Source organism: Mustela lutreola, chromosome 8 (assembly GCF_030435805.1).
Source record: "Mustela lutreola isolate mMusLut2 chromosome 8, mMusLut2.pri, whole genome shotgun sequence".
In the NCBI taxonomy this organism is placed as follows: domain Eukaryota; kingdom Metazoa; phylum Chordata; class Mammalia; order Carnivora; family Mustelidae; genus Mustela; species Mustela lutreola.
In genome coordinates this window covers 25,121,048-25,148,769 of record NC_081297.1, presented here as the reverse complement: position 1 = coordinate 25,148,769, position 27,722 = coordinate 25,121,048, and the positions used below count along the sequence as shown (strand labels likewise).

Here is a 27,722-nt window from a genome sequence, read left to right as displayed (position 1 = left end):
TAGACTGCTTATCTCCCTCATGTTTAGCCCTTTTTCTTCCCCTGTAGTTTTGTCTTGTTTTTTTCATTTGGGACATAGTCGTCTTCTCTACAATTCTGCATGGGAGTCCCATATGGAAAAAACAGAACTGAAAACTTTGGGAAGCAAGAGGGGACATCTAGGTACATGAAGTTCAAAGGTCCTGAAAGCTCTTCTTCACCAAGACATATTACTGTAATCAAGCTCTCAAAAATCAAATACAGAATTATGAAAGCAGCAACAGAAGAAAAGACTCATCATATATAATGGAATCTCAATCAGGCTATAGGTAGCTTTTTCAGCAGAAAACTTGTAGGCTCAGAGAGCAAGTGCTCAAAAGAAATACTTTCTCTCCTTTCTGAATGACAATTTTGCTGGGTAATCATATTCCCAGAGAGACAAAAGCTGAGGTAGTTTATTACCATGTACCTACCCTGTAAGAAATAATGAGGCTTTTAAAGCTGAAATCAAAGGACACTAAATTAGTAACATTAAAATGTAAGTATAAAATTCACTGGTAAAGGTGAATATACAGTCAAATTCAAAATTCTCTACTGGAAGTGTAATAGAAGACTGTTTATGTCAAACACTTCAAGGAACTAGAAAGAAAATAATAAAGGAACAATAATCAGAGTGGAAATAAATGAAATAGAGGCTAAACAGAAAAATATCAATGAAATGAAGAGCTGTTCTTTTTTTTTTTTTTTAAAGAGAACTGAGAAACCTTTAATTAGATGTACCAAGAAAATAAAAGATGACTCACATAAAATCAGAATCAAAGACATGACACCTGATACCACATAATACAAATGATCAGAGGAGACTATTAACTAGACAGAAGAAATGGATAAATTCCTAGAAATCTACAACAGACCAATTGTGAATAAGGAAACTATCACTAAAAAAGTCTGTCAACAAACAAAAGTCCAGGCCCTGCTGGCTTCACTGGTGAATTCTAAATATGTTAGAAGAATACATACCAATTCTTCTCAAACTCTTCCAAAAGTAGAAAAGACATGAATATTCCCAAATGTTTTCAGGAAGCCATGATTATCCTGATACCCAAACTAGACAAAAATGGCACAAGAAAGGAAAATTGTAGGCCAATATTCCTGATAAACACAGATGCAAAAATCGTCATCAAAGTATTAGCAAATAAAATTCAACAATACATTAAAGGTATCATATACCACAATCAAGTGGGATTTATTCCAGGGATGTGAGGAAGGTTTGACATCCACAACTCAGTATACCCCGTTAACAGCATGAAGGCTAAAATAAATCATATGATCATCTCAATAGACGCAGAAAAAGCCTTTAACAAATTGAACAATTCATGATTCAAACTCTCAACATAGCAGATATAAAGGGAACTACCTTGACATAATAAAGGCCATGTTTGACAAGCCTACAGCTACTGTAACACTCAATAGTGAACAGCTGAAATCCTTTTCTCTACGGTAAGGAACAAAGATGTCCCCTCTCACCATTTTTATTCAACACAGTATTAGAAGTCCTAACCAAGCAGTTAGGCAAGAAAAAGAAAAGTCATCCAAACTGGGAAGGATGAAGTCAAACTGTCACTATGTGCAGAGAACATGACATTCTATATAGAAAACCTTAAACACTCTACTAAAAAATGGCTTAACAAATTCAGTGAGGTTGCAGAATATAAAAAAAAAAAATCTGTTGCATTTCTATACACTAATAATTAACTAAGAACACAATTCCAAGAAGAATATAATTTAATAAGGAAGCTGTAACACTTTAATGAAAAGAAAGTGAAGATACAAGTAAAAAGCTACTCTGTGTTTATGGTCTGGAAGGATTAATACTGTTATAATGTCTGTACTACCCAAAGCACTCTACACATTTGATGCAATCCCTATCAAAATACCAATGGCATATTTCACAGAACTAGAATGAACATTTCTAAAATTTATATGGAACCACAAAGACCCCAAATACCCAAAGCAATTCTGAGCAAGAAGAACAAAGCTGGAGGCATCACGCTTCCTGATAGGAAAGTACATTACAAAGTTACAGTAATCAAAACAGTATGGTATTAGCATAAAAACAGACAAATAATGGCACAGAACAGAGATGTAAACCCACAAGTGGCCAATTAATTTACAACAAAGTAATCTACAACAAGGAAAGGACAGTATGTCTCTTCTGTAAATGGCATTGGGAAATCTGGAGAGCTATATGCAAAAGAATGAAACTGGACCACTGTCTTACACCATACATAAAAACTTAATCCATTTAATAACTGAGTATCAGAAAACATGAAAGTCCTATTATGAAACATAGGTGGTAAGCTCTAGGACATGTCTTGGCTATGACTTCTGGAATTTAACACCAAAAGCAAAGGCACCAAAAGCAAAAATACATAAAACTAAAAAGCTACAGGGGCGCCTGGGTGGCTCAGTGGGTTAATCCTCTGCCTTCGGCTCAGGTCATGATCTCGGGGTCCTGGGATCGAGCCCCATGTTGGGCTCTCTGCTTGGCAGGGGGCCTGCTTCCTCCTCTCTGCCTGTGTCTCTGCCTACTTGTGATCCCTGTCTGTCAAATAAATAAATAAAATCTTTAAAAAAAAAACAAAACTAAAAAGCTACACAATAAAGGAAACAATCAATGAAATGAAAAGATAACCTACCAAATGGGAGAAAATATTCACAAATAATACATCTGATACGGGGTCAATATCCAAAATACATGAACAACCCCTACAACTCAAGAGCAAAATCCCCTAACATTAATTTGATTAAAATATGGGTAGAGGATCTGGATAGACATTTATCTGAAGCAGATACACAGATGGCCAACAGGTATATGAACAGGTACTCAATATCACTAGCCATCAGGTAAATGCAAATTGAAGCCATAATGCAATATTACCTTATACGTGTTGAATAGCTATTATCAAAAAACAAGAAATAACCAGTGTTGGCAAGGATACAGAGAAAAAGGAACATTTATGCACTGTTGATGGGAATAAAAAATGGTGCAGCTGCTCTGGAAAATAGTAGGGAAGTTCCTTAAAAAATTAAAAACCTAACTCGCAAAGATATATGCACCTCCATGTTCACCGCAGCATTACTTATAATACCTGAAATATGGAAGCCACCTAAGTGTCCATCAATGGGTGAATGGAAAAAAAAATTACACAAAATAGAATATCACTCATCAATAAAAAAGGAAATCTTGCCATTTTCTACAACATGATGGAAGGTGAGGGTATTATGCAAAGTGAAATACATCAGACAAATGCCATGTGATTTCTGTTATGTGTGGAATCTAAAAACAAAACTTGACTCACGGATAAAGAGACTAATTGCTTTGGGGGGGAGGCTTTGGTGGTAGGGGACAGAGGAAGTACAGGTTGAAGGGCATCAAATGTGTAGACTTCCAAGCTGTAACTTCTAGGAATGTAATGTGTTGCAGGGTGATTGCAGGTAATACTGTATTGTATATTTGAAAGATGCTCAAGGAATAGACCTTAAAACTTCTCACCACAAGAAAAAAACCTAAGTATGGTGATGGATGTTAACCTGACTTACTGTGATCATTTCACAATATACATACTCATTATGTTGTACAGCTGAAACTGTTTCATGTCAATTATACCTCAATGAACAAACAGAACATTCTCATTCTGTAATGGTGTGTAAATCACTGAACTCTAGCATATAAGAGGCAAAAGTGTTAAAAATAATTATGGCTACAATATTATGTTAATGAATACACAGTATAAAGAGATGTATACTGGGACATCAAAATAAATTATGAGCAGGGCACATAAATGGGCAGAACTTTCTGATGTAATTGAAGTTAAACTGTTATCAGCTTAAAATGGATGGCTATAAGGCATATGACGAAGGCCTCATAGTAATCACAGAGCAAAGACCTGTAATAAACAATGAAGAATCAAAGCATACTGCTATAAAGTCAAGTCACAAAGACAGCAAGAGAAAAAAGAAACTATATAACTGTAGTTAGAAAGCAACTAAGAAAATAGCAATAATAAGTCTTTACCTATCAAAATACTACTCTAAATGGTTTAAATTCTCCAATTAAAAGAGTGGCTACATGGGTAAAAAAACCAAACCCAATCAAATGCTGCCTACAAAAGACTCACTTAATCTTGAAGGACTCTCAGAAGAATCAAAAAAAGATTTTCCAAGTAAATGGAAGCCAAAGAGAATAGGGGTAACTATACTTATATCAGATGAAATAGACTTCAAGTAAAAAGCTAACAGGAGAAAAGGTGGTCACAATATAATGATAAAGGGATCAATTTCTCAGAAGATAGAACAATTATAAACCTTTATGTACCATATATTGGAGCACCTCAATATATTAAACACTTATTAACAGATGGGGGAGAATTTTAGACAGCAATGAAATAAGAGTAGAGGTTCAATACCCCACTTTTAACAACAAACACATGATCAATGTAGAAAATCAGTACGCAAACAATGGACTTAAATGACACTTTAGACATATACACAACATTCCATTCAACAGCAGCAGAAGGCATATTCTTCTTAAGTGCGCATGAACATCCACGATAGATCACATGATAGATCAAATAAATGTCTTAGCAAATTTAGGAAGGCTGAGATCATACCAGGGGTCTTTTCTGACCACCAGGGAATGAAACTAGAAATCAGTAATAAAGAAAATCTGGAATACATGGCTATTCCACAACATGCTCCGGAACAACCCATGGGTTAAAGAACTCAAAAGGAAAATCAAGAAATACGGTCAAATGAAATTGCAAGCACAATATATTAAGACCTATGAGATGCTGCAAAAGCAGGCCCCCCACCCTCAAGAGTTTATTTATTTATTTGACAGAGATCACAAGTAGGCAGAGAGGTAGGCGGGGGACGGGGTAGGGGGTAAGCAGGCTCCCTGCCGAGCACAGAGCCTGAATAAGGGGCTCCATCCTAGGACCCTGAGACCATGACCTGAGCTGAAGGCAGAGGCTTTAACCCACTGAGCCACCCAGGTTCCCTCAAAAGCAGTTTTAAAAGAAGTGTAAGAAAGATCTCAAATAACTTCATGCTATACCTCAAGAAGTTAGAAAACAAACTAAAGCCACAGTTAGCAGAATATAAGGAAATAACAAAGATCAAAATGGAAATAAATGAAATAGAGACCAGAAAACCAATAGGAAAGATCAAGGAAACTAACAACTTGTTTTTGAAAAACTAGACAAGCTTCTAGCTATATACACCAAGAAAAGAGAGGGCTCAAAATCAGAAATGAAAGAGGAAACATTACAACTGATGCCACAGAAACACTAAGTATCAGAATACTATGAACAATCATACACCAACAAATTAGACCACCTAGAAGAAATAAATTAATTTCTAGAACTATATAAACTACCAAGACAGAATCATGAAAACACAGATAATCCGAACAGATTGGTAACAAAGAGGAGATTGACAAAGTAACCCAAAACCTCTTAACAAACTGCAGAAACAGGTATTTTCACTGGTGAATCTACCAAATGCTTAAAGAATTAAAGCCAGTTCCTCTCAAACTGTGCCAAAAAAACTCAAGGTAAGGGTACACTCCTCAACCATATTATGAGACCAGTATTATTCTGATACCAAGGCCAGATTAGGAACGATGGTTACCAGGAGCTGGGGAGGTAGGTGAGCAGGGGAGGTGTTTAAGACATTACTCGGAACTAGTAGATAAGTAAGTCCTGGAGAGCTAATGCACAGCATAGCGATTATATTTTGTATTGTGTATACTGTATACATGTATTGTGTATACTGTATACAGTACAGTATTTTGTACTATAAACTTCAAAGTTGCTCAGAGACTAAATCTTAACTGTTGTCACCACAGAAAAATGATAATTATGTGACATGACAGAGGTGTTAGCTAATGCTACTATACTTACCATTCTGCAATGTATAAATTATCAAATTTGTATACCTAAAATTCATTAAGCATCCTTATTTGTTCCCATTTTCACATTTCCAATTTAAAAATTTGAAGAAATGCCACCCATTCAATAATCCAAAAATGCTTTTGAGTAACACTCAGGTATCAATCCACTTCAAATATATAAAGATATAAAACACTCAGCCATTGATAATAAAATAATAAAATCTTTTACCTTCTGGATCATAGGTTTGAAAAACTCTCCGCGCTTGTTCTGAAGGAGCCTCAGGAGCAACTAAAGCCATATCCTGAAAAGAGAAAAAGCATGCTATCAACCAGACACAGCAATACCATGGCCTCACAAATAAACAGAACAAGTATGAGGCTAGGGTGAGGAAATCTGGAGTCAGAAGATTTTGAGTGACATTTCTATCATGTGTGTGACTAGCTAAGCCACAAACTTTCTGGGCCTTTACCACACATTGGAAAAATGGGAATAATACTGCAACCATAGGCAATCGTCGTGAGCATGATACTGAAGCTTCATATAAAAACACTTGAGAAGTCTAATATTAAATAATTACTATAAAATGCAACCTGCAAAAAGTAATGACATACTTTTGCTTTAATTATTGTTCAAATAAAAATATAACTTATAAGATACCTAGTTTTCAAATATTTAAAAATGAAATCCAGAGATATAGGATAGTAAATAATTACATAGAAATGCATTTAGTATTTATTACTTTAGTAAGTATATTATAGCAATACCTAGCCACGAAATGTCTAGAAAGTAGATTTAAAATTCTCTATAGGAAGAGATAATTACATTATAGTAAGCAATTTTATGTAGGAAGCAATATTGTAGTTTATCAAAAATGATCACAAAACTCAACATTAATTTAGACTCTTCACAAACCTTTGCTCCACATATTTAAACTGTTATGAAATTCTACTTTACTGGCAGAAATCTAGGTTCTGGGCTGTAGTTGTTTTCCTCTATTCATGGCGTTGATCGGAGCCTTTGTCTAAAATTGTGGTCACTCACACAAACCTCATCAGAGAACAAGTTTCTAACTATCCCCTTTTACCTTCTTGAATCCTTTTTAACAAGTTATAGGATAAAAGTGTTAAATACCATTTGAAATGCTGTTCCTCTGTGGAAATAAATTTTTATAGTTCACTTTTGTCCTAATCACCACATCACCCCCTCTTTACCTTGGAGATGAAAGAACAAAGCTTAAGAATCAATTAGTGTAGGTCTTTTCATGAGATAAGATACTTGAGTTTGAACGGGAATAGAAGTCAGATGGGAGAACAACAGATGTAAGCCCTTACATGTATTTCACATATTAAAATAAAGTAAAAAAGTGCTATTTTATAACACAGTAAGATTTGGGAATGTACAATTCTTTCGCATTTACTATCCCTTGATAGCAACTTTTTCTGCATTTTCAATATTACTTCGGAGATGTATGTCATGTGGCATATTTTCATCTGGCCTTTCAATCACTTTCTGATCTTATGATTCAGTCCTTCATTGATGGATAATTGGATAATGTCTAATCTTTTGCTGTGAAAAACACTGCTGCACCAAAGAAACCTGAACATGTAATTTCATACATGCAGTTTTATCTGTAGGACAGAGCACCAGAGCAGGATTGTTGGGTCAAAGGAAGAATGCATTCGTAATTTGGGATGATAATGCGAGATTCCTGGGTAGTGTTTATTTAGCCTAATTTCTTAAAAACGCTTTCCTTTTTAGAATACATCACCAGTACAGCCTTAGCCCTATCATTAACTTTGTACTGACGCTAGGACTGCATGTCAGCTCTCTGATTCAGGGCGCAATTACTAACACTGGGACTATTACCATGATCCCCCTACTTGCTTTTATCACTTTCAACCGTAATTCCAGAAGTTTCTCCATGTAGTCCACCACAGGTTTTAGTTTCCTTGACTACTTCCAACCTCACTTCTTTCCAATTCTTTCCTTTAGAATGGCTGTTGGAATTTGGGGATTTATCACTGAAATTCTGGATAAGAAGGTAGAGCTGCAGATGAGATTTTACCCAAGGGTAAACTTATACTGGCCCAAGAGGAGGATACATTTTTTCTATTAACCAGGTGTTGCATTTTAACCTTTGTTATTAGTTAAGTGATGAGGAAAAACTTAAAACACCTGTTAGAACAGGACTTTGAATTTTCTAAATATAAATACGATTTAATAGCGGGAAAGGAAGTACTGTTTTTCTCAGTCACAAAAGAAAATCTTTTTACGGGAAGAGGTGGCAGAGAATATGGTTGAAGCACTCCTTTAATATTCTTACAAAGTTAAATTTTGGGAAATTACTATAAAGCTAACAAAGAAGATTCCAGTTTTAACCACAGAAAAAGTTTTTATCAAATTCTCTGGCATTAAAGAGGTCAGAAAATGCAGGTGTGTGAAAGAACTGAAAGTGAACTACCTGATGCCTTATTTACGAGTGCTATAAATAAAATGTACTATGCTAACACAGAGAAGACAAATTTAAGACTTACTGAAAAATGTTCACTGTGTATCTCTTGCCTCTGGTTATGAACACACAAAATACTTAGGCTTTAGAAAATGTATTCTTCTTGTTTGAAGAGGCTATATATGCTGGTCTGATCTAGAAGATCGTTTGACACGTGGGCACAACTCCCAGTGTAATCTGGTTTTAACAAATCTTCATTTGGAATGGGGGCTGGCACACTTTTTCTGTAATGGGCCAGAGAGTATATAGGGCCACATGATCGCAGCAGCAAGACAATACAGTAATACATAAACAAATGAGCATGGATGTGTTCCAATAAATATTGTACAATATTTAAAACTGTAAAATTTCCATATGGCTGACCCACTGAGAATATATTATTTCTCCAAGTGCACTGGCACTTATTTAACAACTTTCTGACACATCTGGGTATACCTTAATAGATTTTACAAAAAAGATTCTCTGGCTCTCAGTTCAAAGACAAAGAGCGTAGGGAATCCTAGAAGGAATTAGTAGAGCCATAGGTGGGGGACTAGAACTGTGAGAAAAGCTGTGAGGAAGGGAAATCAGCCTTGATGGCAGAATGCATCTGATTGTGAACATGAGGGGTTAGGAGGTGACGGTTATATATCCCAGTAGAGCACATGGCGTTCTCCCAATGCTGAGCACACCACCAGCACTCCATGCCTGCCAACTGCAAGCTGCTCACAGGCCAGTGGGAGCAGGACCTGAGCACTGGAGGAGGCCAGCGCTAGAAAACCTACAAAGCAAGACATGGAAATGGAGGACAGCAGATCACTTCAAAGATGTCAGAATGGAGGATGGTAGAAAAGGAATTTAGACAGTTTCTTGGTTGAAGTTCAGAAGTATGAAAGAAGTAGCTCAAAACACTGGATATGAGCAAACCACCCAGATGCAGACCACCTAAACAGAAATCCCTTTTCTCCTCCCAAAATACAACCAGTGGCACTGGTCAGGTTCCACATAATGAGCCCAGCAACTCTAACAGTCATTACTAATAATAAATTTTGTCATCAATGGTTTTTTTAATATCTTGTTTTGCTCCTTTTGTCTCAATGATACACTAATAGCTAATCTGCTAAACCCACTAGACATTGTTTTTAATCATACCATTCATTTTAAGATGTGTTTTTGCTAGAGGGAGGAAAAAGGAAAAGCCCCGCCCCCCACAAAAAATTCCAATGAAAACATTCCAATAGTCTATATCCACAAATCAAAGCCAGTACGGTCTTCCAATCTGATTTTTTGAAGTCTGATTGTTTACATGCTCTTTAGATTATTAGAGAAAATGATCTTTTGTTAAAGCTTGTTCAAATTTATATACTGTTTAAAGGTTTATGGATGAAATCTGGAAAAGTTATAAATCCACCTATTCCCATTAAAGTGTTCCATGCTGAACTCTTTTTAACTTCTAATTTGATTTAAAATGACAAATGCCAATACTAATTTTGGCCAATTTATTTAACTTAAACACTTCTGAACAAGATTCCTATTTTAAAGATCTTTAACAGTGGTGAATCTGGTAATATATTAAATGTCAAATATATTTCATACTTGCATAGCAAGTTTGAATGGGAAGAATTAATTCAACTGATAAAGTGTCCTTTATAATCTAAAGACAAAATATTTTAGAGAGTGATACAATTGCTGTATTTTTCTTGCTAAACATAAAAGATGAAGTCAGAGAACTCTCATGTAACAGCTGTAGAACTGCAAGGAAGAATGCGAGAACTTGACCCTTCGGATTTCCATTTCAAGGACTCCATATAGCAATAGTTTTTAGATTCTATATTTAATACATATTTTGCATAAAACTACCCACACACCCACAATGTTCTGAATACTGGCTGGCAAGCCTGTTAAATGGTAAAGAAAGACCTAGGTTCTGTGTGTGTGTGTGTGTGTGTGTGTGTGTATGGTCACAATCAAACGGAAGAGAGAAAAATATGCTACCGTATGTTTATGTTGATGAACAATATTAAAATTAAGGAATTACCTCCTAAAATAAAATCCAAACCATACATCAACCCCTGCCACCATCCTCAGGAAACCATTCAGTTATAGTTTCCAAAGATGTAATTCCAAGTTATCCAAGTCAACAAGGCTAGCAGTAAGCATTTTCTTTTCTTCATCACTAGCTTTATTAAGTAGAACAAAATTTCCACATATATTGCATCAAAAACTCTTTTAGGTACCCCCTCTGGGAAAAGATACTAAACCTAATAGTTAAATATTTAAATATTGTTTTCATTATTTAAACTCTGATTTACCATCAAAATTATTTTTACTCTAAAAGTAGTTCTCTACTTGGTTAAATATAATAATCTGATGCTTTTATCAGAGGAATATTAGAACAAACAATTTCTATTTAGCCAATTTACTGGCCAACAGGGATTGCTAAACAATATAGCTTTTAAAATTATCTAGCCTCAACCAACTTTCCTTAACTGGCAAACTGCTATAGAAGAGAAGGGGGGAAAGAAAGCCACGCTGTCATGGGACTATCTAATATCCTATAGTCATGAAACAAGTATCTCTTTTTCATGCAGTTCTGCCTGCCCTATTACTATAATTATTCGCTGTTCACCATAAACCTTTTAAAATCCTGTAACACGAGCTATCCTTCTAAACACCTACTGAAATAAAAGGCCTGTGTTCAGTTTGTTGGCTAGGTATAAGTAGCTCATTACTGAAAAAAGGTCTTTACTTATTCATTATACCTTTCATCATTATCAAGAGAAATCTCCTAAGTAATCAAAGAACCTCAGAGTTTTACCTAACTTCAGGAATGACCACACATATATGTTACATTTTAGCTCATAGGCAACATTACCTAGTGCCATGAAGAGGCCCTCAAAAGAAAAAAGTTAGCTGGTACATAATTTCCCTTTAAACTTTAAAGTAACGTTTCATTTTAAAATCACTTGATGTTTCATACTGATTTTAAAACTCACTATACTTCTGGAAATATTTTGGGAATCACTAAGAGACAGATTTCAAATCAATTACCAAGTACATAATATTCTTCAGTGCCACTGTTAGAAACAATTCGGGTGATGCCACGTCATCTGACAGTAGCTAGGGCAGTGGACTTTTTCCTTGCTCTTCCATTACTTCTCCCCAAATGTGCAAAAGCCCCCAGCTCTCTCCACAACAGCCCACTGCTATGTAGTGCTCATTTGTGTTGCATTAGCAGAAAAGTCAGAGGAGGAACAGAAAGAAAAGCCCTTCAAGGCTCTTTCTCCAAAAAACCAAACTCTAAATGTACAAGTAGAAATAAGGCAGGAGGAGGAAGTCATACAGGCATGAGTAGAATCACTACTATTATTAATACTAATGAATGGTTTCTTTTTCTCCCTATTATCATAATTACACAACTCACCTTAATAATCCTACCAGTCTTTCTCAACTGGTTTCTGCCAGAGAATTCATCCCTAAGGCCTAAGGCATCCACTCTGAATAAAGTGGATATCTATAAGCATTTTCATGTTCTCTTGCTTATGTGAAGAACCAGGTGGAGAAAAACTGTTAGCCTTTTAACTACTGAATTTCATTAAGAGAACAGCTCACCCAAGCCATTCCTCTCTCAGCACATCAATACCTACATAATTCAAGAAAACTGATTTTCTGACTTCTTTAAATGGTTAGTTAATATTCAATGATCACCTGGATAAAAAATCAGTCAGAAAATTCCTCCTCATTTCTAAGTAAAGACTTTGTATCATTTGAAGCATTTTAAACTCTTACATCACGTGGACACAATGTAACTTATGGAGCTAGATGGCATTATTGTTCTCAATTTCTTATGCCTCCCTGCCTTGTAAGAGCATTATTTATAATAATATAAATATTATTATATTTATATATAATATAAACTGCATGTGAACTGCATAGCCTGTGGCTATGGGCTTGTGAAGTACCTCTGTGGGACGGGTCTACTTCCTACCCTCACTGATGTCAGGTTTGGCCAGGTGACTTCTTTTGGTCAGAGCAGGATAAGCAAAAGTGACATTCTGCTAGCTCCTAAAAGCTTCAAGGGCCACCTGTGGCTTTGCCAGTGTCTCTCTTTTCCCTTTACCAGGAGAATCGCACCTTCTGACAGGCTGCTCCTTCACTCCAGATCTTAGAAGAAGGTACATGGAACACACCTGCAGCCACCATGTAAATTAAGAGAGAAATAAGCTCTGGTGTGTGTTTGAGGAGAAAGGGTATGGTGGGAGTGGTGTACTCAGTATAGGCAAATACAGGGTACACTGTCTACAGACAATTTAAATATAACAAAACTCACCTTGTTGAAATGCTTCTATGATCACCAACGCATGCATGCAAATCTAGACAATTCTAGTGGTCAAATATGCCTCCTGCCTGGGGTGGACTGCTCTCACTGCCTCCTTGAATATGGAATAAATCACTGAGATCTCAGGGTCACTACTTCAGGAAGCTGGCAAATGGAATTAAAACCTCATATTCTGGCTGGGGCTTTATTTTGTTTGTGCTATGTATATTTGCTCTTCCTGTTTATAGTTGGCCTACCTTTTCCTCTTGTCTTTCCCTTCATGTTTACCCTCCAACATCGATTATAATATAAGCCACATAAAGGGGAATCTCCACATATACAGACCTTCTATGGTTCATATGAAAATGAAGGTCTACAAGAATTACACTGCAGGCCACACACCACTATGTAATTTAAGCTTGACAGGCTTGCCTTAGTGTCAATGCAAAGTGAGGGTCAGCCCAGACTGTACCACCCCCAACCCCGCCACCCACAAATCCTTTCTTTTATATTAAACAGGGTTTGACTATGAAAAATAGTCACAATATTCAAATTTCTAATACTCTAAGTATTATCAGAGCTTTATGGAAAAGTTCTTGTTCATTATGAAGGTTATTCAACTTCCTTGTACATGCTTTACACTCATGCCTTGGAAATGCATGTTAAGCCTTCCATATCAAGCTAAGCATGCAGACATTATAGAACGAAGATAGTTTGGGAATAAAGGATTATTCCAGCTAGTCCTGGATCTGATCCCAACCTTCGCTTCCTTCTTAATCTTTTGGCACAACCAGGATGGTGTAGCCATACAGAATGAACTACTAGTCCCCAAATATAGCGTAGACCATCACATCCCACCATCTCGTCCCTTTTTGCTTATTCTTTTCTCCAAGTCTCGAATACAGCCCTCATTTCATATTAAGTCAAAAACTTAGCATGTCCTTTACATTCAAGTATCATATCCTGTGCACCCACCTCTCCCCTCTTCCAGTCTCTACTCTGTCCTGGTGTAATTATTTGTTTTTTGTTATCCTAAGGAATAGAAATAGTGAAAAGCTACGGAGTCAGAAGATTAGAGTTTGAATCCTGGCTTTGGCGCTAATATGTAACTTTGGAGAGGTTATTTGTCACTGGCCCCAGACCATTAGATGTAGATGAGAAATGGTACTTACCTCACAGGGTTATCTGTGGATTAAATCAGGACTGCATGCAAGATGGTTAGCATAATGCCTGACACAGGCACCACTCAGTAAATGCAAACAGAAAACGACTACACTGCATCATTCATCTATGCATTTCAATAGGACTTAGGACAATGTCTAATGTTAGCTATACTGGGTCCTGTGGGAAAAACAGGTAAAGTGCAGTTAACATCAGTGATCACAAGAAGGTAGACAGCTGGAAGAAATTTTAGGAGCAGCAAGGGAGTAAGAGAAGCAGGAGTCAAAACAAGAAAGATGTGGGTGCCTGGGTGGCTCAGTGGGTTAAGCCGCTGCCTTCGGCTCAAGTCATGATCTCAGGGTCCTGGGATCGAGTCCTGTATCCGGCTCTCTGCTCTGCAGGGAGCCTGCTTCCTCCTCTCCCTCTCTCTGCCTGCCTCTCTGCCTACTTGTGATCTCTGTCTGTCAAATAAATAAAATCTTTAAAAAAAAAACCAAAACAAGAAAAATGTCAAGGCTAGAACATGAACAATGAGCAGGATTTTGATCACATTCTGGGCCGAGGGTAACACAGATAAAAGTACAGAAAAAGAAAACCACAAACTTCTTAACACTATCATACATTAAATACATGATGTAAGACCTTTTGCTCCATTCTGCTATCCAATGTACTGACTGCAATTATTTCCATTAATGACACACAGACACCTAGAGATGTCGACCTATCAACGCTGACTCTAATTAACACTCATAGACTTTACTCATGACAGAACACCTGTAGGTCTTATCAACAACATATTACCTTTGGAAGATTGTCTAACTCTACTGTAACAAAAAACTCTTAGACACGAATTGCAAGGGAAAGAGGGATGGCCTCTAGCCAGCAGGCTGACATGACTGACATGATGAACAAAGAGAAAAAGCAAAATCCTAAAAATTATAAAAACCAGATACAGAAACAGCTGCCTAAAGGTGTTCAGAGTAGTATGAAAGAGAACGTAAGAGCAATTTCATTGTCACTTTGTTGAATGAGGCAAGAATATTTATAATACATTTTGAAAGATCTCTGATAAAAACAGCCAAAAAGAATGCTTTACTAAGACTGTACAAATCCTTGGCATAACCCTACAGAGAGATGGGGGTAGCTCCAAAGTGTGCTAAGCAGTTAGCAAACAGCTTATGGTTAAAAAATTCACAGTTTTTCAATAATTTAAAAACTGAAAATAGTTCATTTATATAGACTTCTACCCAAACATTCCATGTCATTCAAATACCAGATGCTATTCTTACATTAGAGAAAAGGTGTTAAAAGCACACATGACAAGTTATGACTTTAACTATAAAAATAAATAATTCAGTTCTCAAATCCATTTCCTCTCTGTAGTAGAGAAGGCATGGCACTGAAACATAAACACAAATTCACAAATTTACTTAAGATAAATGGATGGGGTGACTAACTGCATTAATACAGCAAAATCCAAACTGCAACATTCTACGTGTTACAGATCTGACTGTGAATTTACCCGCCTTCCAAGTTCCAAGACTTTGACCCAACAGGAATGATACACAGAGGTTGAATTTTCTTTATAACAAAGTCTCTAAAGTATTGTTTCACTTTTTCTTAAAACTGCGTTTATAACATGTAGAGAAATGTATGTTAATGGTCAAGTAGGGCTGTCCAGTTTTCAAACTCTTAAAAAAAGAAACCTAACACTTAATCGCAGTAGTCTTCTTAACGTTACACCCAAGGATGAACACACAAAAGGAGCTTACCCTGGAGAAAGAATTCTAAACTGACTCCCAGTAACAGACACCACAGAAAGAGCAGTCAGCTCATGAAGGAACAGATCCATGTTTTATTCCTCCTTTGCATTCAATTCAGTTTCTTTCTATATTCTGAGTTTCAATGGTCATGTGTTTTCATGTGTTCTTACCTAAAAGGAAAACTGCTTTTGTCACACGAAAGGTCAAAGGTGATACTCTGCACATACACAGCGAGTCCTTTTTATAACCATAAAAGAGAACAAAAAGGGATGTAAAACTCATCTCTCCAACTTCAAAAGACAGCATGAAATGGATTATAAGGGAAATTAGTCACTGATCTTCCAAAGATGAAACTAGATGTTATATAGGTGGGTTCCAGCCATTTTTATATTAAACCACCAGCTGTCATTCCACACTGAGACTGAGATGCACAATAAAAACAAATAAGACATTTATTTTATCTACTTTATACACATAAAATTCTAACAAAATCAGAGAATCATATTTTCAAATATAGAGCCCTCATCTTGAATTTGCTCTAAAAATTAATTTTAAAATCAGTTCCAATTCAAGAGGAAATAATAAAAATGACCCAAATAATTTAATCTTAAAACTAAAATATAAAAAAAGGAAGGCAAGGAATCAGGGGGTAAAATGATGGTTAGAGAGAAGAGAAAGGTAAGTGGACAACTGCCCAAATAGTCTCTCAGGTGATACTTGGGTATTTAAAGTATATATGCTTCAGTATGAAAAGACCTGACTCCTAAAATTTGATTTAAACATGTTACTCAGCCTTATTTTAAGAATAAGAGCCATTTTTTTGAAATCAAGGGAAATAACTCAAGAAAGGTTTCAGAAATAGAGGTTCTGTATCAAGCATCTACTACTCAAAATCATTTCTTTTACCTGCACAGTAAGTTCTTAAGTTTTCAATTTACCAAAAGTTCCATGGTACTTGAATTAAAAAAAAAATACTATAATATGATGACTTTTAACATACTACCCATACCTATTAGGCAAGGTCTCTCACAATGTACAGATCTGAAAATTTCATTCTGTCATGGCTCAGATGACTTGGAGAACTCTCCACCTTAATGAAAATTAAGCTTCCTTCTTTGAAGAAGTCCTTTTATGCACTGCATTTTACCTCACCCACATCCCCTTATTACAGAGTTCTGTGGGACCCCTGCTGCTTGATGACTCTCAGTTCCTATGCGCTCCCCGCAGTTGATACCAAGGAGGACTAGCTTGTAACCTAAGCATAAAACTCCCACTCACACAGGATGGCTTCTATGTATGTTTTGCAACCACCATTCTCTAAGATGTATTAAATTCTTCACCTGAAGATGGTTATTTTTGTTATGTGAATTTCACCTCAATTAAAATATATCTATATTTGTGAGAATGTTAATGAAAAGGCAGGGGGATAAGGGGTTGACATTTTAGAAAAGGTAGCCAGGGAAAGTGAGGTGACTTTTGAATACCAACCTGAAGGAAGAAAAGAACCCTTTCTACAGACATCTGAGGCAGGATCATTTTAAGCAAAGGGAAGAGCACGTGCAAAGGGCTTGCCTCGTTCCTGAACTGGATGGAGGAAAGATCAGCATGGCTAAGCAAGACAGGAAGGGGGAGTAGTAGGAAATGTGATGAGAAAGGCAATGGGGAAATAATCAGATGAGGTGACGCAAAGCATACTAAGTTATTCTAAGGACTTTGGCTTTTATGTTTAATGAAGGCGAACCAATGTAGGGCTCAGAGATTAAGAGTAACAGGAAGTGACTTACATTTTAATAGATACCACAGCTCCTTGAAGGGCAACAGCATAGTCCTCTGTTAGGAAGCTACAGCCAATGATGTAGGGGAGAGCTTTCTCCAATTTGTCTTTCAGTTCTTTCAGTAAGATTTCAGTTTCTAGTTTGTCTGTCAAATGTCCTTTCCTCATAGCCTCCAAAGTTTCATGGATATAATAACTTCTCTTAAAGTGTTTGGTTTTTTGAAGTTTTCTTTTGATCTCTACACTGTCCTATACTATCTCCATTTTTTCTTTTTTTTAAAATTTATTTTATTGAGTTCCTTTTCCCCTATTCCTTTGATTTGTTTCTCATGTGAGCATTCCAGGCATTGCCAGTGTGGGCGGGACTGTAAACCGCACTGTGGCATTATGTGGCTGGCCCATTAAGACCTGGAACTACAGTGTCTCAGTCTTTACTCTTGACTGGGCCAAGTGGCCAAATGAAGCATTAATTGCTGTAATCACGAGTGGGTGAATTCAACAAGAGCAAAGCTGCTGAGCTCTTTCTGAGACTCTAAGATTAATCATTAAAAACACTCATCTCATTAACTTTCTCTACTTCTATCTATCCCATTCAATCTGTCACCAAGTCCTGTCAGTCTACCTCGGGAATAAATCTCTCAAATTTATGAACTTCCATCAATGTCTACCATCATCACCCTGGCCAAACCATATCCCCTGCTTACCCAGAATACTACAAGTCTTCTTTACCCACTCCCTAGGTTATCCTCCAGTAGGTCTATTTTCCACAATTAGCCATAGTCCTCCAAAATGCAAATTTAATCCTGTTTCTTTCCTTCCTATCTCCCCAGAACAGTCTTTCTAGTCAAAGACCTGCTTCTGCTTCTGTACCCTCATCTTACATCTTGCCCTCTAAATCCTCTGTGCTCCTACTCTTCCCTTCCAGTTTGTTCCCACCATAGTGCTGAGCTCCTATTTCTGGTCTAGGGAAGGCTTTTTTCCCCTCTTCCCATTGTTTCACCTTACTAAAGCCTCGATGCTCACTGTAGACATCAGTTCTCCTTAGGAAACATTCCTAGTCTTCCAAAACTAAGGTACATTCTTAGAGCTTTATAGACCTGTGCTTTGTCAGCCCTCATCAGTTATAATTTTATAGTTTTATAAATGATTCCTTAATGAATGCCTCCCCCTTTAGAATATATACCTCCATAAGAACAGGAGCCCATCTATTTTTGCACCACAGTCTTCACAGCACCTGGCATAATGCCAGGTACATAGTATATGCCTAGTAAATATTTGACAAATGAATAGACATGTGAATGATGACAGGTGCAACTACCATCACCTCCGGTGTATCACATGAAGAATTACATTACTTTTCAAAAGCATTTTATTTTATTTATTTTTATTTTTTATTTTTTTTAAAAGATTTTATTTATTTATTTGTCAGAGAGAGAGTGAGCACAGGCAGAGTGGCAGGCAGAGTCAGAGGGAGAGGCAGGCTCCCTGCGGGGCAAGGAGCCCGATGTGGGACTCGATCCCAGGATGCCGGGATCATGACCTGAGCTGAAGGCAGCTGCTCAACCAACTGAGCCACCCAGGTGTCCCTCAAAAGCATTTTAAAATGTTAAATTACAGTTTACTTTGAAAATTGTGACCTTTAAATATGCTTTATCCTTAATCATAATCAGTACAAATAGGTCAGCAAATGAAACACATATCCATACAAACTTATCAGTTTTACAGAAAAAGACCTCAGGATTTACATTATGCTGCTCTTTGTTTCAGGCCATGAAACATAAAGTCAGTGAACCTCCCCAAAATAAATAAACCAAAACCAAAAATAAATAAGAAAAACAAACCTCCACATTACTCTTTGAGTAACAAAAACAAAACCAAAATTACTTGCTCAAATATAGAAATATCAAAGAAAGATCAAATAATAGGTCTTATAATGTACAGAACAACAAATTTACAGTATTTTCTACATTATGAAGACTAGAGAAATGCTTTATTTAGAAAAAACTTTAAACTGGGGGCGCCTAGGTAGCTTAGTGGGTTAAGCCTCTTCCTTTGATCCCAGGGTCCTGGGATCGAGCCCTGCACTGGGCTCTCTGCTCAGCGGCGAGCCTGCTTCCTCCTCTTTCTCTGCCTGCCTCTCTGTCTACTTGTGATCTCTGTCAAACAAATAAATAAAATCTTTAAAAAAAATTTTTTCAACTGGACCTAATAAATATTATGAAGCATCACCAATCTCATTTACTACTTAGGTAATCTTCAACCTTTTATCTCAAAGGGAAAATTTCTTTACTTCTAACTCTTTTGAAAGAGCCATGTTCAAACAATCTAAATTCAGTTGTTTTAAAATTCACTGAAGAGGAAGTATCCATGCTTCTAAGCAGCTTCAGAATGAGTCATGAAAAAATATTTTTAAGAAGATATAATTATCACTGGAACCTAAGTGTAGAAAATTTAGGCATAGACTTTATTCACTGAACTAATGAATCCCCTATATTATGTGCCAGACTATGTATCAGACCCACAGATACAAAGGTAAGTACCAAAACAATCATTTTAAAGTTCAGGACTTCTAAAAGAGAAATAAGGTACTTGATAATTGTGATTTTTAGGACTTATAACAGTTGAAGAACTAAAATCTTACCATAAAATTCTTTCTAATCACTTTCTGTGTTTGTGCATTTTCCTGTCTGGTTTATCAGTAGCTCTGGGGATGCAAATGAACAGAGATTTGAAAACCTCATCTGACTGAGAGGGCATACACGGAGCTTGCTCTTTCGGGTGTGGTGTGGTAGGGGTTTTTGTTTCTCTCTATGCACTTCATGTCTCTCATTCAACATTTTGTTGCACGTGGTTGAGATCTGTGATTAAGATGAATGATAGGGTCCCTGTCCTGAACAAGGCTCACTGCTGGTCACAGGACACACACACAGAAGGTACGGGAAATAGGAACAATGCACTGTGTGATAAATTCAACTGCACAAGAGATCAAATGCTGTGGAAAATATAAAGAAAACCACGCAGGTGGATAGGAAGAGTATGTTTCATAGAAAAGAAGGTATCTATCAACAGATCTGATATTTAGATGCTAAAATACAAAGTGTCTGTATTTACATAGCTAAGCCGACACTGTTCCTTCTATTAAGCTTCTGTAAAATCTCTTCTGCTACTTGATAACAAAATCATTTCTTAAATGTCAATCATAAAATTTAAGATTTAAAGTATTTTCATCTCATTATCTTTTGTATTTGAAACTTAAAGTGTTTCATAGAATTTATTAGTTTTCCTGTGCTAAAATATGGAGCTGGAGATAAAAATAATAATTGGCTTGAAACTACATTTTTGCATGCAAATTGGAACTGATTTTCTTTTCTGGAAATTTAGAACACTTGACACAAAAATTAGTCAAATGATGAAATCCTCCCTCTGGAATTCAAAGTTGTCCAGTTTCTATAGTTTACATTATGTTTTTAACTTCTTTTCTACTTTAGGAGGGAAATAAAGAGCAAAAGCTTTCAGACTAAATGTAACTTATCAGTACTTTTTACTACTGTAGTTCCGTCAAAGTCTGTACTTTTTGAGTTATATTTTATAGCTTTTTCTGTTTAAGGTAAGTACTCACTCTAAATCCAATCACTAGATTTTGACAGCACATTAAAAGTAATCCAGTAATAAGTGAGGAAATAGACCCACACAACTTCGCACTATCAGTTCACTCCTTGGCACAATTTATACAAGTTATACTTTTTCAGACACAAGGAAAATTACACTAACAGGTACAATCTAAAAAAGTGTATGGGGTAATCAGGAAAGTCCTCTAGACATAAAGAACATCAAAATAAACAATTCTATATTTTCTCTCTTTACTCCAACATCAGCAACTCCATGTTTACTAAATACAGAATAATGATGGCAGTGGGGAGGCAGATGGCAACAGCCAAGATTCCTTGGGCACTTAATTTGGACTAGGTACTGCTAAACACTATATATTTAAACCTGATAACAAATCTAAGAGCGAGGTATTACCAGAAACCCTTATTTTAAAGACCTGGGAAAAGAGGCTAAATGATGTTCAGAAGTGGTAAGGCTAGGATTCAAATGAAGTTTGTCTGACTCCAAAGCTCTAACCACTCTATGTGGAGAAAGAAGTACTATTGTTAAAGGAGGAAATTTAGAAACAGGTTTGTTTTAAGAATTTTAAAATAAACATATTCAAATGCATTTAATCTATGTCAATATTATAACCTTATATATCAAAATTGTAGGAAACATTACATCTTAAAAAGATCACTTCTATACCACTGAACTACTAATAGATTTAAAAATATTTTCCTAGATGTTTTAACTAAAATTTTATATTATATAAATGAGATTCTTATCTTTTCTACAAAAGAGCAATCCAAAACTTTTAAATTTAGTTATTTAACAGTCATTTCTGAAAAATATCAAAAGCCAAAGCTCTGAAGTCACAAAAGATAAAGAAATTATAACTAAATCATGACAGAGTTTACTAAAATAACTGTAAAACTAGAGCAGTGTAATAATATTTTCTTTACTATTAATTTTTTAGGTTTTGGAACAATCCACTTGTTAGTAGGAATACACTGAATTTTGCACGAAGATCCAAACTAAATATGGACTTAGATTACTTGTTGCCTGATGTCATACTTAAAAAAAAAAAAAAAAAAAATCCTGCTATAAGCATACCTTGGCAAAAAATACGGTGAGGTGAGTTTCACTGCCAACAATCCAAATAGGGAATTTTGGAGATTTCAAGTAAGAACCAACCTAGAACAAATGTAGCAAGATAAACAAACAAATGAAAATTTTATACTGCCTGCTGAGTATCTGCCCATGAGTATCAGAAGCGTAACTGAAGTGTCCAATTCATACTTAAATGGAATAATGTATTGTGCCAGAATGCCTTACCCATAAAGGTCAAATGCCAAATGTAAAAGTCAATGTTATAAAGACGGTCAGGGCTAAGCTTATATCGCACCTTTACATCAGAGTAACAATAATACAGATTTAACTCAGCTGGAAAAACTTAGTTTAGCCCTAAGAATCATTTTCAGGTTTGACTAAAATTGCTAGACAAAATGTTCTAGATTTTTAGCGTGGTGGTCAAATCCTGAAACTATAACCTTGAAAATAATTACTTTATCAGAAGAACAATTATAAATTAACAAATGAATATATTTACTAATAAATAAGGAAAGAGAAAAATCCTTAAGCACATCATGTCTTCAAAGAACCTGGGACAATATAATAATCTCTCTAAAGCAAAATATATACTATAAAATATCTAAGAATATAAAAGAATCCTGTTACTTGACTCTTCATGATTGGAGGTAATTCAGAGTTCTACAATATGAAGTCTCCTTAAATTGTACAAAAAGTTATAGTCTGTCTCAAGTCTATATATTTAATCTATAAAAAACACAGTATCCAAAGTTTTTGTGTGTGTGTGACTGAGAAAGTTTAAAATCAACAACAACAAAACAAGAAGACTTGGGAAATCCCATTATGTTCATATCAATTAATTCTATACTCTTATGAGGACAGAGATTACAACTTAAAAACAACCTTACCAATCCCACTTGCTCTATTTTCTTTTCTCACACAGACTCCCCTGAATGGGGAAATGCCAAGTGGCTACTTGAAGCAGTCAGGGCAATTCTTCCCTTATTCGTCATTAGCCCTGATAGGATTCCCTGCTTTCAAACACCACGATGGCCCTTTGGAATTTAAATTATCATTTGGAAGTGGGAAATAGGCACTCTCTTGTATTCAGGGACAAAACACCAGTATCTTTGTCCTCTGATGAGAAGGATGAACGGGATGTGCTAATGGCAATGGTGAACCAAAAGAGCAGGAAGGATGATGGTTTGGGGACAACAGAAAATAAGAGCAAAGGACAAAGACAAAGGAAAAGGTCTGATCACAGGTTCATAGTAGAAGGGATTTTAGAGGTGCTCAGCACAAGTCCTTCAATTTTACATCAGAAACAGAAATATAAAGGATCAGTGCCTTGTCTGATTTCAAACAGGTAACTAGTACAGAGCTGGGATTAAAACTCAGGCTTTCTGACTCATGTGGTAGCTGCCTCTTGGGTGAAAAATTTAATGATTATTTAATTTCCCTTTTAGAAAATGAGTGTGTATTTGTGTGTATTTAATTAAGGTAGAAGTAAAATATGAGTATAATACATAGAAGGATCAAAAGATAAATGAATGAACTCATTAAGTGTCTTACACTAATATAAATAAGTAAGAGTGCATAAATAACGCAGGCACTTGAGAGAAACAGGCTGACAGCTCCTCAGCAAATAAAGCACATAATCACTACATGACAAGCAATTTCACTGCTGGGTATATGTCCAACAGGAGTGAAAACATGTTCACAAAAAGTTTATACATATGCACGTTTCTAGCAGTGTTATTCTAGTAGCACAAAAGCAGAAACAACCCAAATATCCATCAGGTGATGAACAGATAAACAAAACCGGCATATAATACAACAGAATATTTGGGCGTAAACAGAACAAAGTATTAATATAAGTTCAAAGAAGAATGAACACTGAAGATATTATGCTAAGTTAAAGAAGCCAGACACTAAAGGCTACATTGTACAATTCCATTTAGATGAAATGTCCAGAACAGGCAAAACTCCAGAGAAATAAAGCTGCCAGAAGCTGGGGAGGAGTGAGGAAGTGACCACTAATGGGTTTTGAGTATCTTGTGAGAGTTAAGAAAAACATTCTGAAATTAGGTAAGTGGTGATGGTTGTACAACCTTGTGAAAAATCACTGAACAGTACACTGTAAAATGGTGAGTTTTATGTGAGTTATTAAAAAAAAAAAAAAAAAAAAAAGGTGGGTGACTCAGTCAGGTAAGTGTATAACTTCAGCTCAGGTCATTATCCCAGAGTCCTGGGACTAAGCCAGGCACTGGGCTCTCTGCTCAGTGGGGAGCCTGCTTCTCCCTCTACCTTTACCCCTCCCCCCAACTCATGTGCTTTCTTCTCTATCTCTGAAATAAAATCTTTAAAACAGCGGGGGCACCCCTGGGTGGCTCAGTGGGTTGAGCCGCTGCCTTCGGCTCAGGTCATGATCTCAGGGTCCTGGGATCGAGTCCTGCATCGGGCTCTCTGCTCGGCAGCGGGCCTGCTTCCCTCTCTCTCTCTGCCTGCCTCTCCATCTACTTGTGATTTCTCTCTGTCAAATAAATAAATAAAATCTTTAAAAAAAAATTAAATTAAATTAAATTAAAAAGAGGGGGCACCATCAAAAGCATTCAGAGTCATCCTCTTCACTGTATGTGTGTGTAAAGAGACTTTCATTTGTGTTAATGAACACATCTAGTCAAAATGATATGAAAATATTAATTTCTAGAGAGCAATTTGCTACAATATTAACAGGGAGATGTTCAGATTCACAAAACTAATACAAACACAATGATTTCCTTAATACTTTTCTCTAAATGTTTGGTGAAAAGTAAATGTATACAGGTTTTCAGAGGAACGTCTACAGTTATGTTGAGATGAACACACCAGGGTAACAATAGTTTTTCCAAAAGCTATAATCACACCATCCCAACCACTTCCCTTCCAGGTCTCCCACACTCTGGGCCACTGTGTATGGCTCTAAGCTCCCTGCAGCTAGGTGTCAGACAAGAAGAAACAGCCTTAAGCCTTAGAGCTCACTGAAATTTTCCAATCCAAGCAGAGCCCATGAAACCTAGCTGACTCCATCCCAACACCCATACCAAAGCTGCCACCTACGGTCGCCCCTCACTGTTGCGCTGTCCACCGGTATAATCCCCTCTGTGGCCCTGTCTGGTAGCCTTCCCTTGTTTGGAGGTGTAAGTAATAGACAGTTCTGCCTTTCATCTATCCCAGTACCACTGTATTGTGTCCTGCCATTAAAAGAATCTTTAAATCTTAAAAATACCAGTTACTGCTAGAACACTAACGCAATATATAATAGGAGAATATACAGCCAGTACTGTTTTCTCACTAAGATCTTAGGAGGAAAACAGGCTTTCATTCCCCAGTTCTTCCTAACAGCTAAAGAAAAGCAAAAGCATGATTTAGAAAAGCTTACAATTCTGGTTAAATTGGCCGTTCATTCAACAAATGTTTACTGAACACCAAATATGTACCCAGAAAAACAATGTCACTGGCTTCAGAGAGTCTATAATTCACTGGGGATAACAATAAAAAAAGCAAATGAAAAGATCTTTATAGAGTGATTATTGTTATGAAATTGTGAAAATTTAACTGAAGGAATAGCTGAGGAAAAGGTCTTTGAGGCACCACTTTAAGTAGGACCTGATGGGGAGAGGGAGCCATCCATTTACAAACTGGAGTATCAGTCAGAAATGACAGCAAGTATGAAGTCTTATCAGGCAGGAAAGGGCCTGGGTGTGTTTGAGAATCTGGCAGGAAACCAGCAGAGCTAGAGCACAGCAGTGGACAGGGCAAAGCAACTGAAGAGGGACAGACAGGCTCTAGATCAGGAAATTACAGGCTACACAGTGAAGATTTCACAGTCTCATCTCCACACCCGATCCTCCTGCAAAACACACACATGCTTTATAAAAAACAGCCTTATTAAAATATCTTCCACATGTGAACACTGTATATATTAAAAGTGTGCAACTTAATGTTTTTGTAGATGTATACACTATGAAAAGATCACCAAAATCAAATTCATTAACATATTCATCACCTCTACGTAGTTGTCATTTGTATGTGTGTACACATGCACACAAGCATGCACACACACTTTTAGGATCAATGACGTTTGTGTGTGTTTCTTGGGAGAACGGGATGCAGCCTGATGCTCTGGCTGCCAGGCTCCTTCCGAACAGTTTTGGCTTGTAAATTAAAGTCACAGAAAATAAAAGAGTTACTACTTTGATACAATACAATCCCTACTAATGGATAAGGACAGGATGAAACCTATCTGATTATCATACCCATATCACTCCTTTCCAAGTGTTGTCATGACACAGAGGAACACTTCCAGTTAAAGGAAAAAAGAAAGAAAGAAAGAGGGCAAGACATAACTGTATTAAATCACCATCACCAGAACTACTGCTACGGACCCAACATTCTAAAAGAAAATTAGATCTACTAATTAGATCTACTTCTTCCTTTCTCCAAATGAGGCCATCTCATTAAGTATTAATCACTAATGATTTGAATCCCATTTAAAACTATTTGGAATATCCAATAGTTATTTCAGATGATGCAGGAAAACAATGAAACTTTTATCAATAAATGAGAGGTTCATGGCAGTTTCTAACCTTAGCCCATGTGCTAAAGAATTTAATACTATGAAATGCTTGGAATTTGTTTTTTCGAGTGTGAAGTCGTTTTTCAGTTGGAACAGACAAAAGTTAAAACTTCAGGCATCTAGCAAATTTTTTTTTCCATGAAGCATACTGTTATGAGGAAGAAACAATATATCCTTTTCTCTTGGTTTACCAAAAAATATATTTACTTTCAATTATAGGTGTCTCTATTTTTATAAACTGTTTTTTACTGGATTCTGCCCTCTATCCTTAAAAAGAAACGAACCTCACGAATAGGAAACTCAGCATGATCAGCCAACTTAACTCTACCCTTAATATGCCTGTCAGTTTAGGAAAGGAGATCAGGAAAGAACTAAGAAGTACATAGTAACAGCAGTAAGCTATATGTTGTCATAGAAGAAAATACTGTCCACAACAGTGGACATGTGAATAAAAAGGATTGAAAAGTACCATTAAAATCAACTTACCTTACAGTATCTTAAAGCTTCCATTAATGTTAAGAATCCTACAGCTGCTTGTTCATGTATACCAAGAAGTTCTAAAAAGAGAAGTTTGTACTGCATTAACAGACATAAATCTGAAAACTACTTATATATAGATGTATACACATATATATATTGCCCCAAAAGTTTTACTTTTCCCCAAAAGTATACTTTAAAACTTCACACATATTTATTGTTGAGTGGTTACATCAAATTATCATTATGTTGCTACTTATTATAAAATCCCATTAGATCATGTTTGTGGTGGGTGATGTGATGCTTCAGATATATAGTAAATGTACTTAGAAAACCTTATATTCAACTTTAACTTTTAAAATGAAGACATCATCCCCTCTGAAACCCAAGGAATTCCTGGCAAAAATGAAGAAGAAAGATATAATAATATCCATGCAGAAAAGCTAACTTGAATTGACTTTGACTTAAACAAATGAACATGCTCATCTTAGTTTGTAAAATTTATCAC

At 36.3% G+C, this 27,722-nt stretch overlaps 1 protein-coding gene across 3 annotated transcripts in view; it reads right to left on the bottom strand.

Moving 5' to 3' along the window:
• Window positions 1-27,722, bottom strand: part of MINDY3 (MINDY lysine 48 deubiquitinase 3) — an 82,870-nt gene that overhangs the window by 15,310 nt on the left and 39,838 nt on the right. For 2 of the 3 annotated variants that reach the window (XM_059184046.1, XM_059184048.1), the window contains 3 exons: window positions 27,224-27,294; window positions 22,144-22,224; window positions 6,164-6,236 (listed from right to left, as the gene is read on the bottom strand). In XM_059184046.1, coding sequence (XP_059040029.1) covers window positions 6,164-6,236; window positions 22,144-22,224; window positions 27,224-27,294 — 225 coding nt within the window. The remainder of the gene's footprint in view (window positions 1-6,163; window positions 6,237-22,143; window positions 22,225-27,223; window positions 27,295-27,722) is intronic. The other variant, XM_059184047.1, reaches the window with a different exon arrangement.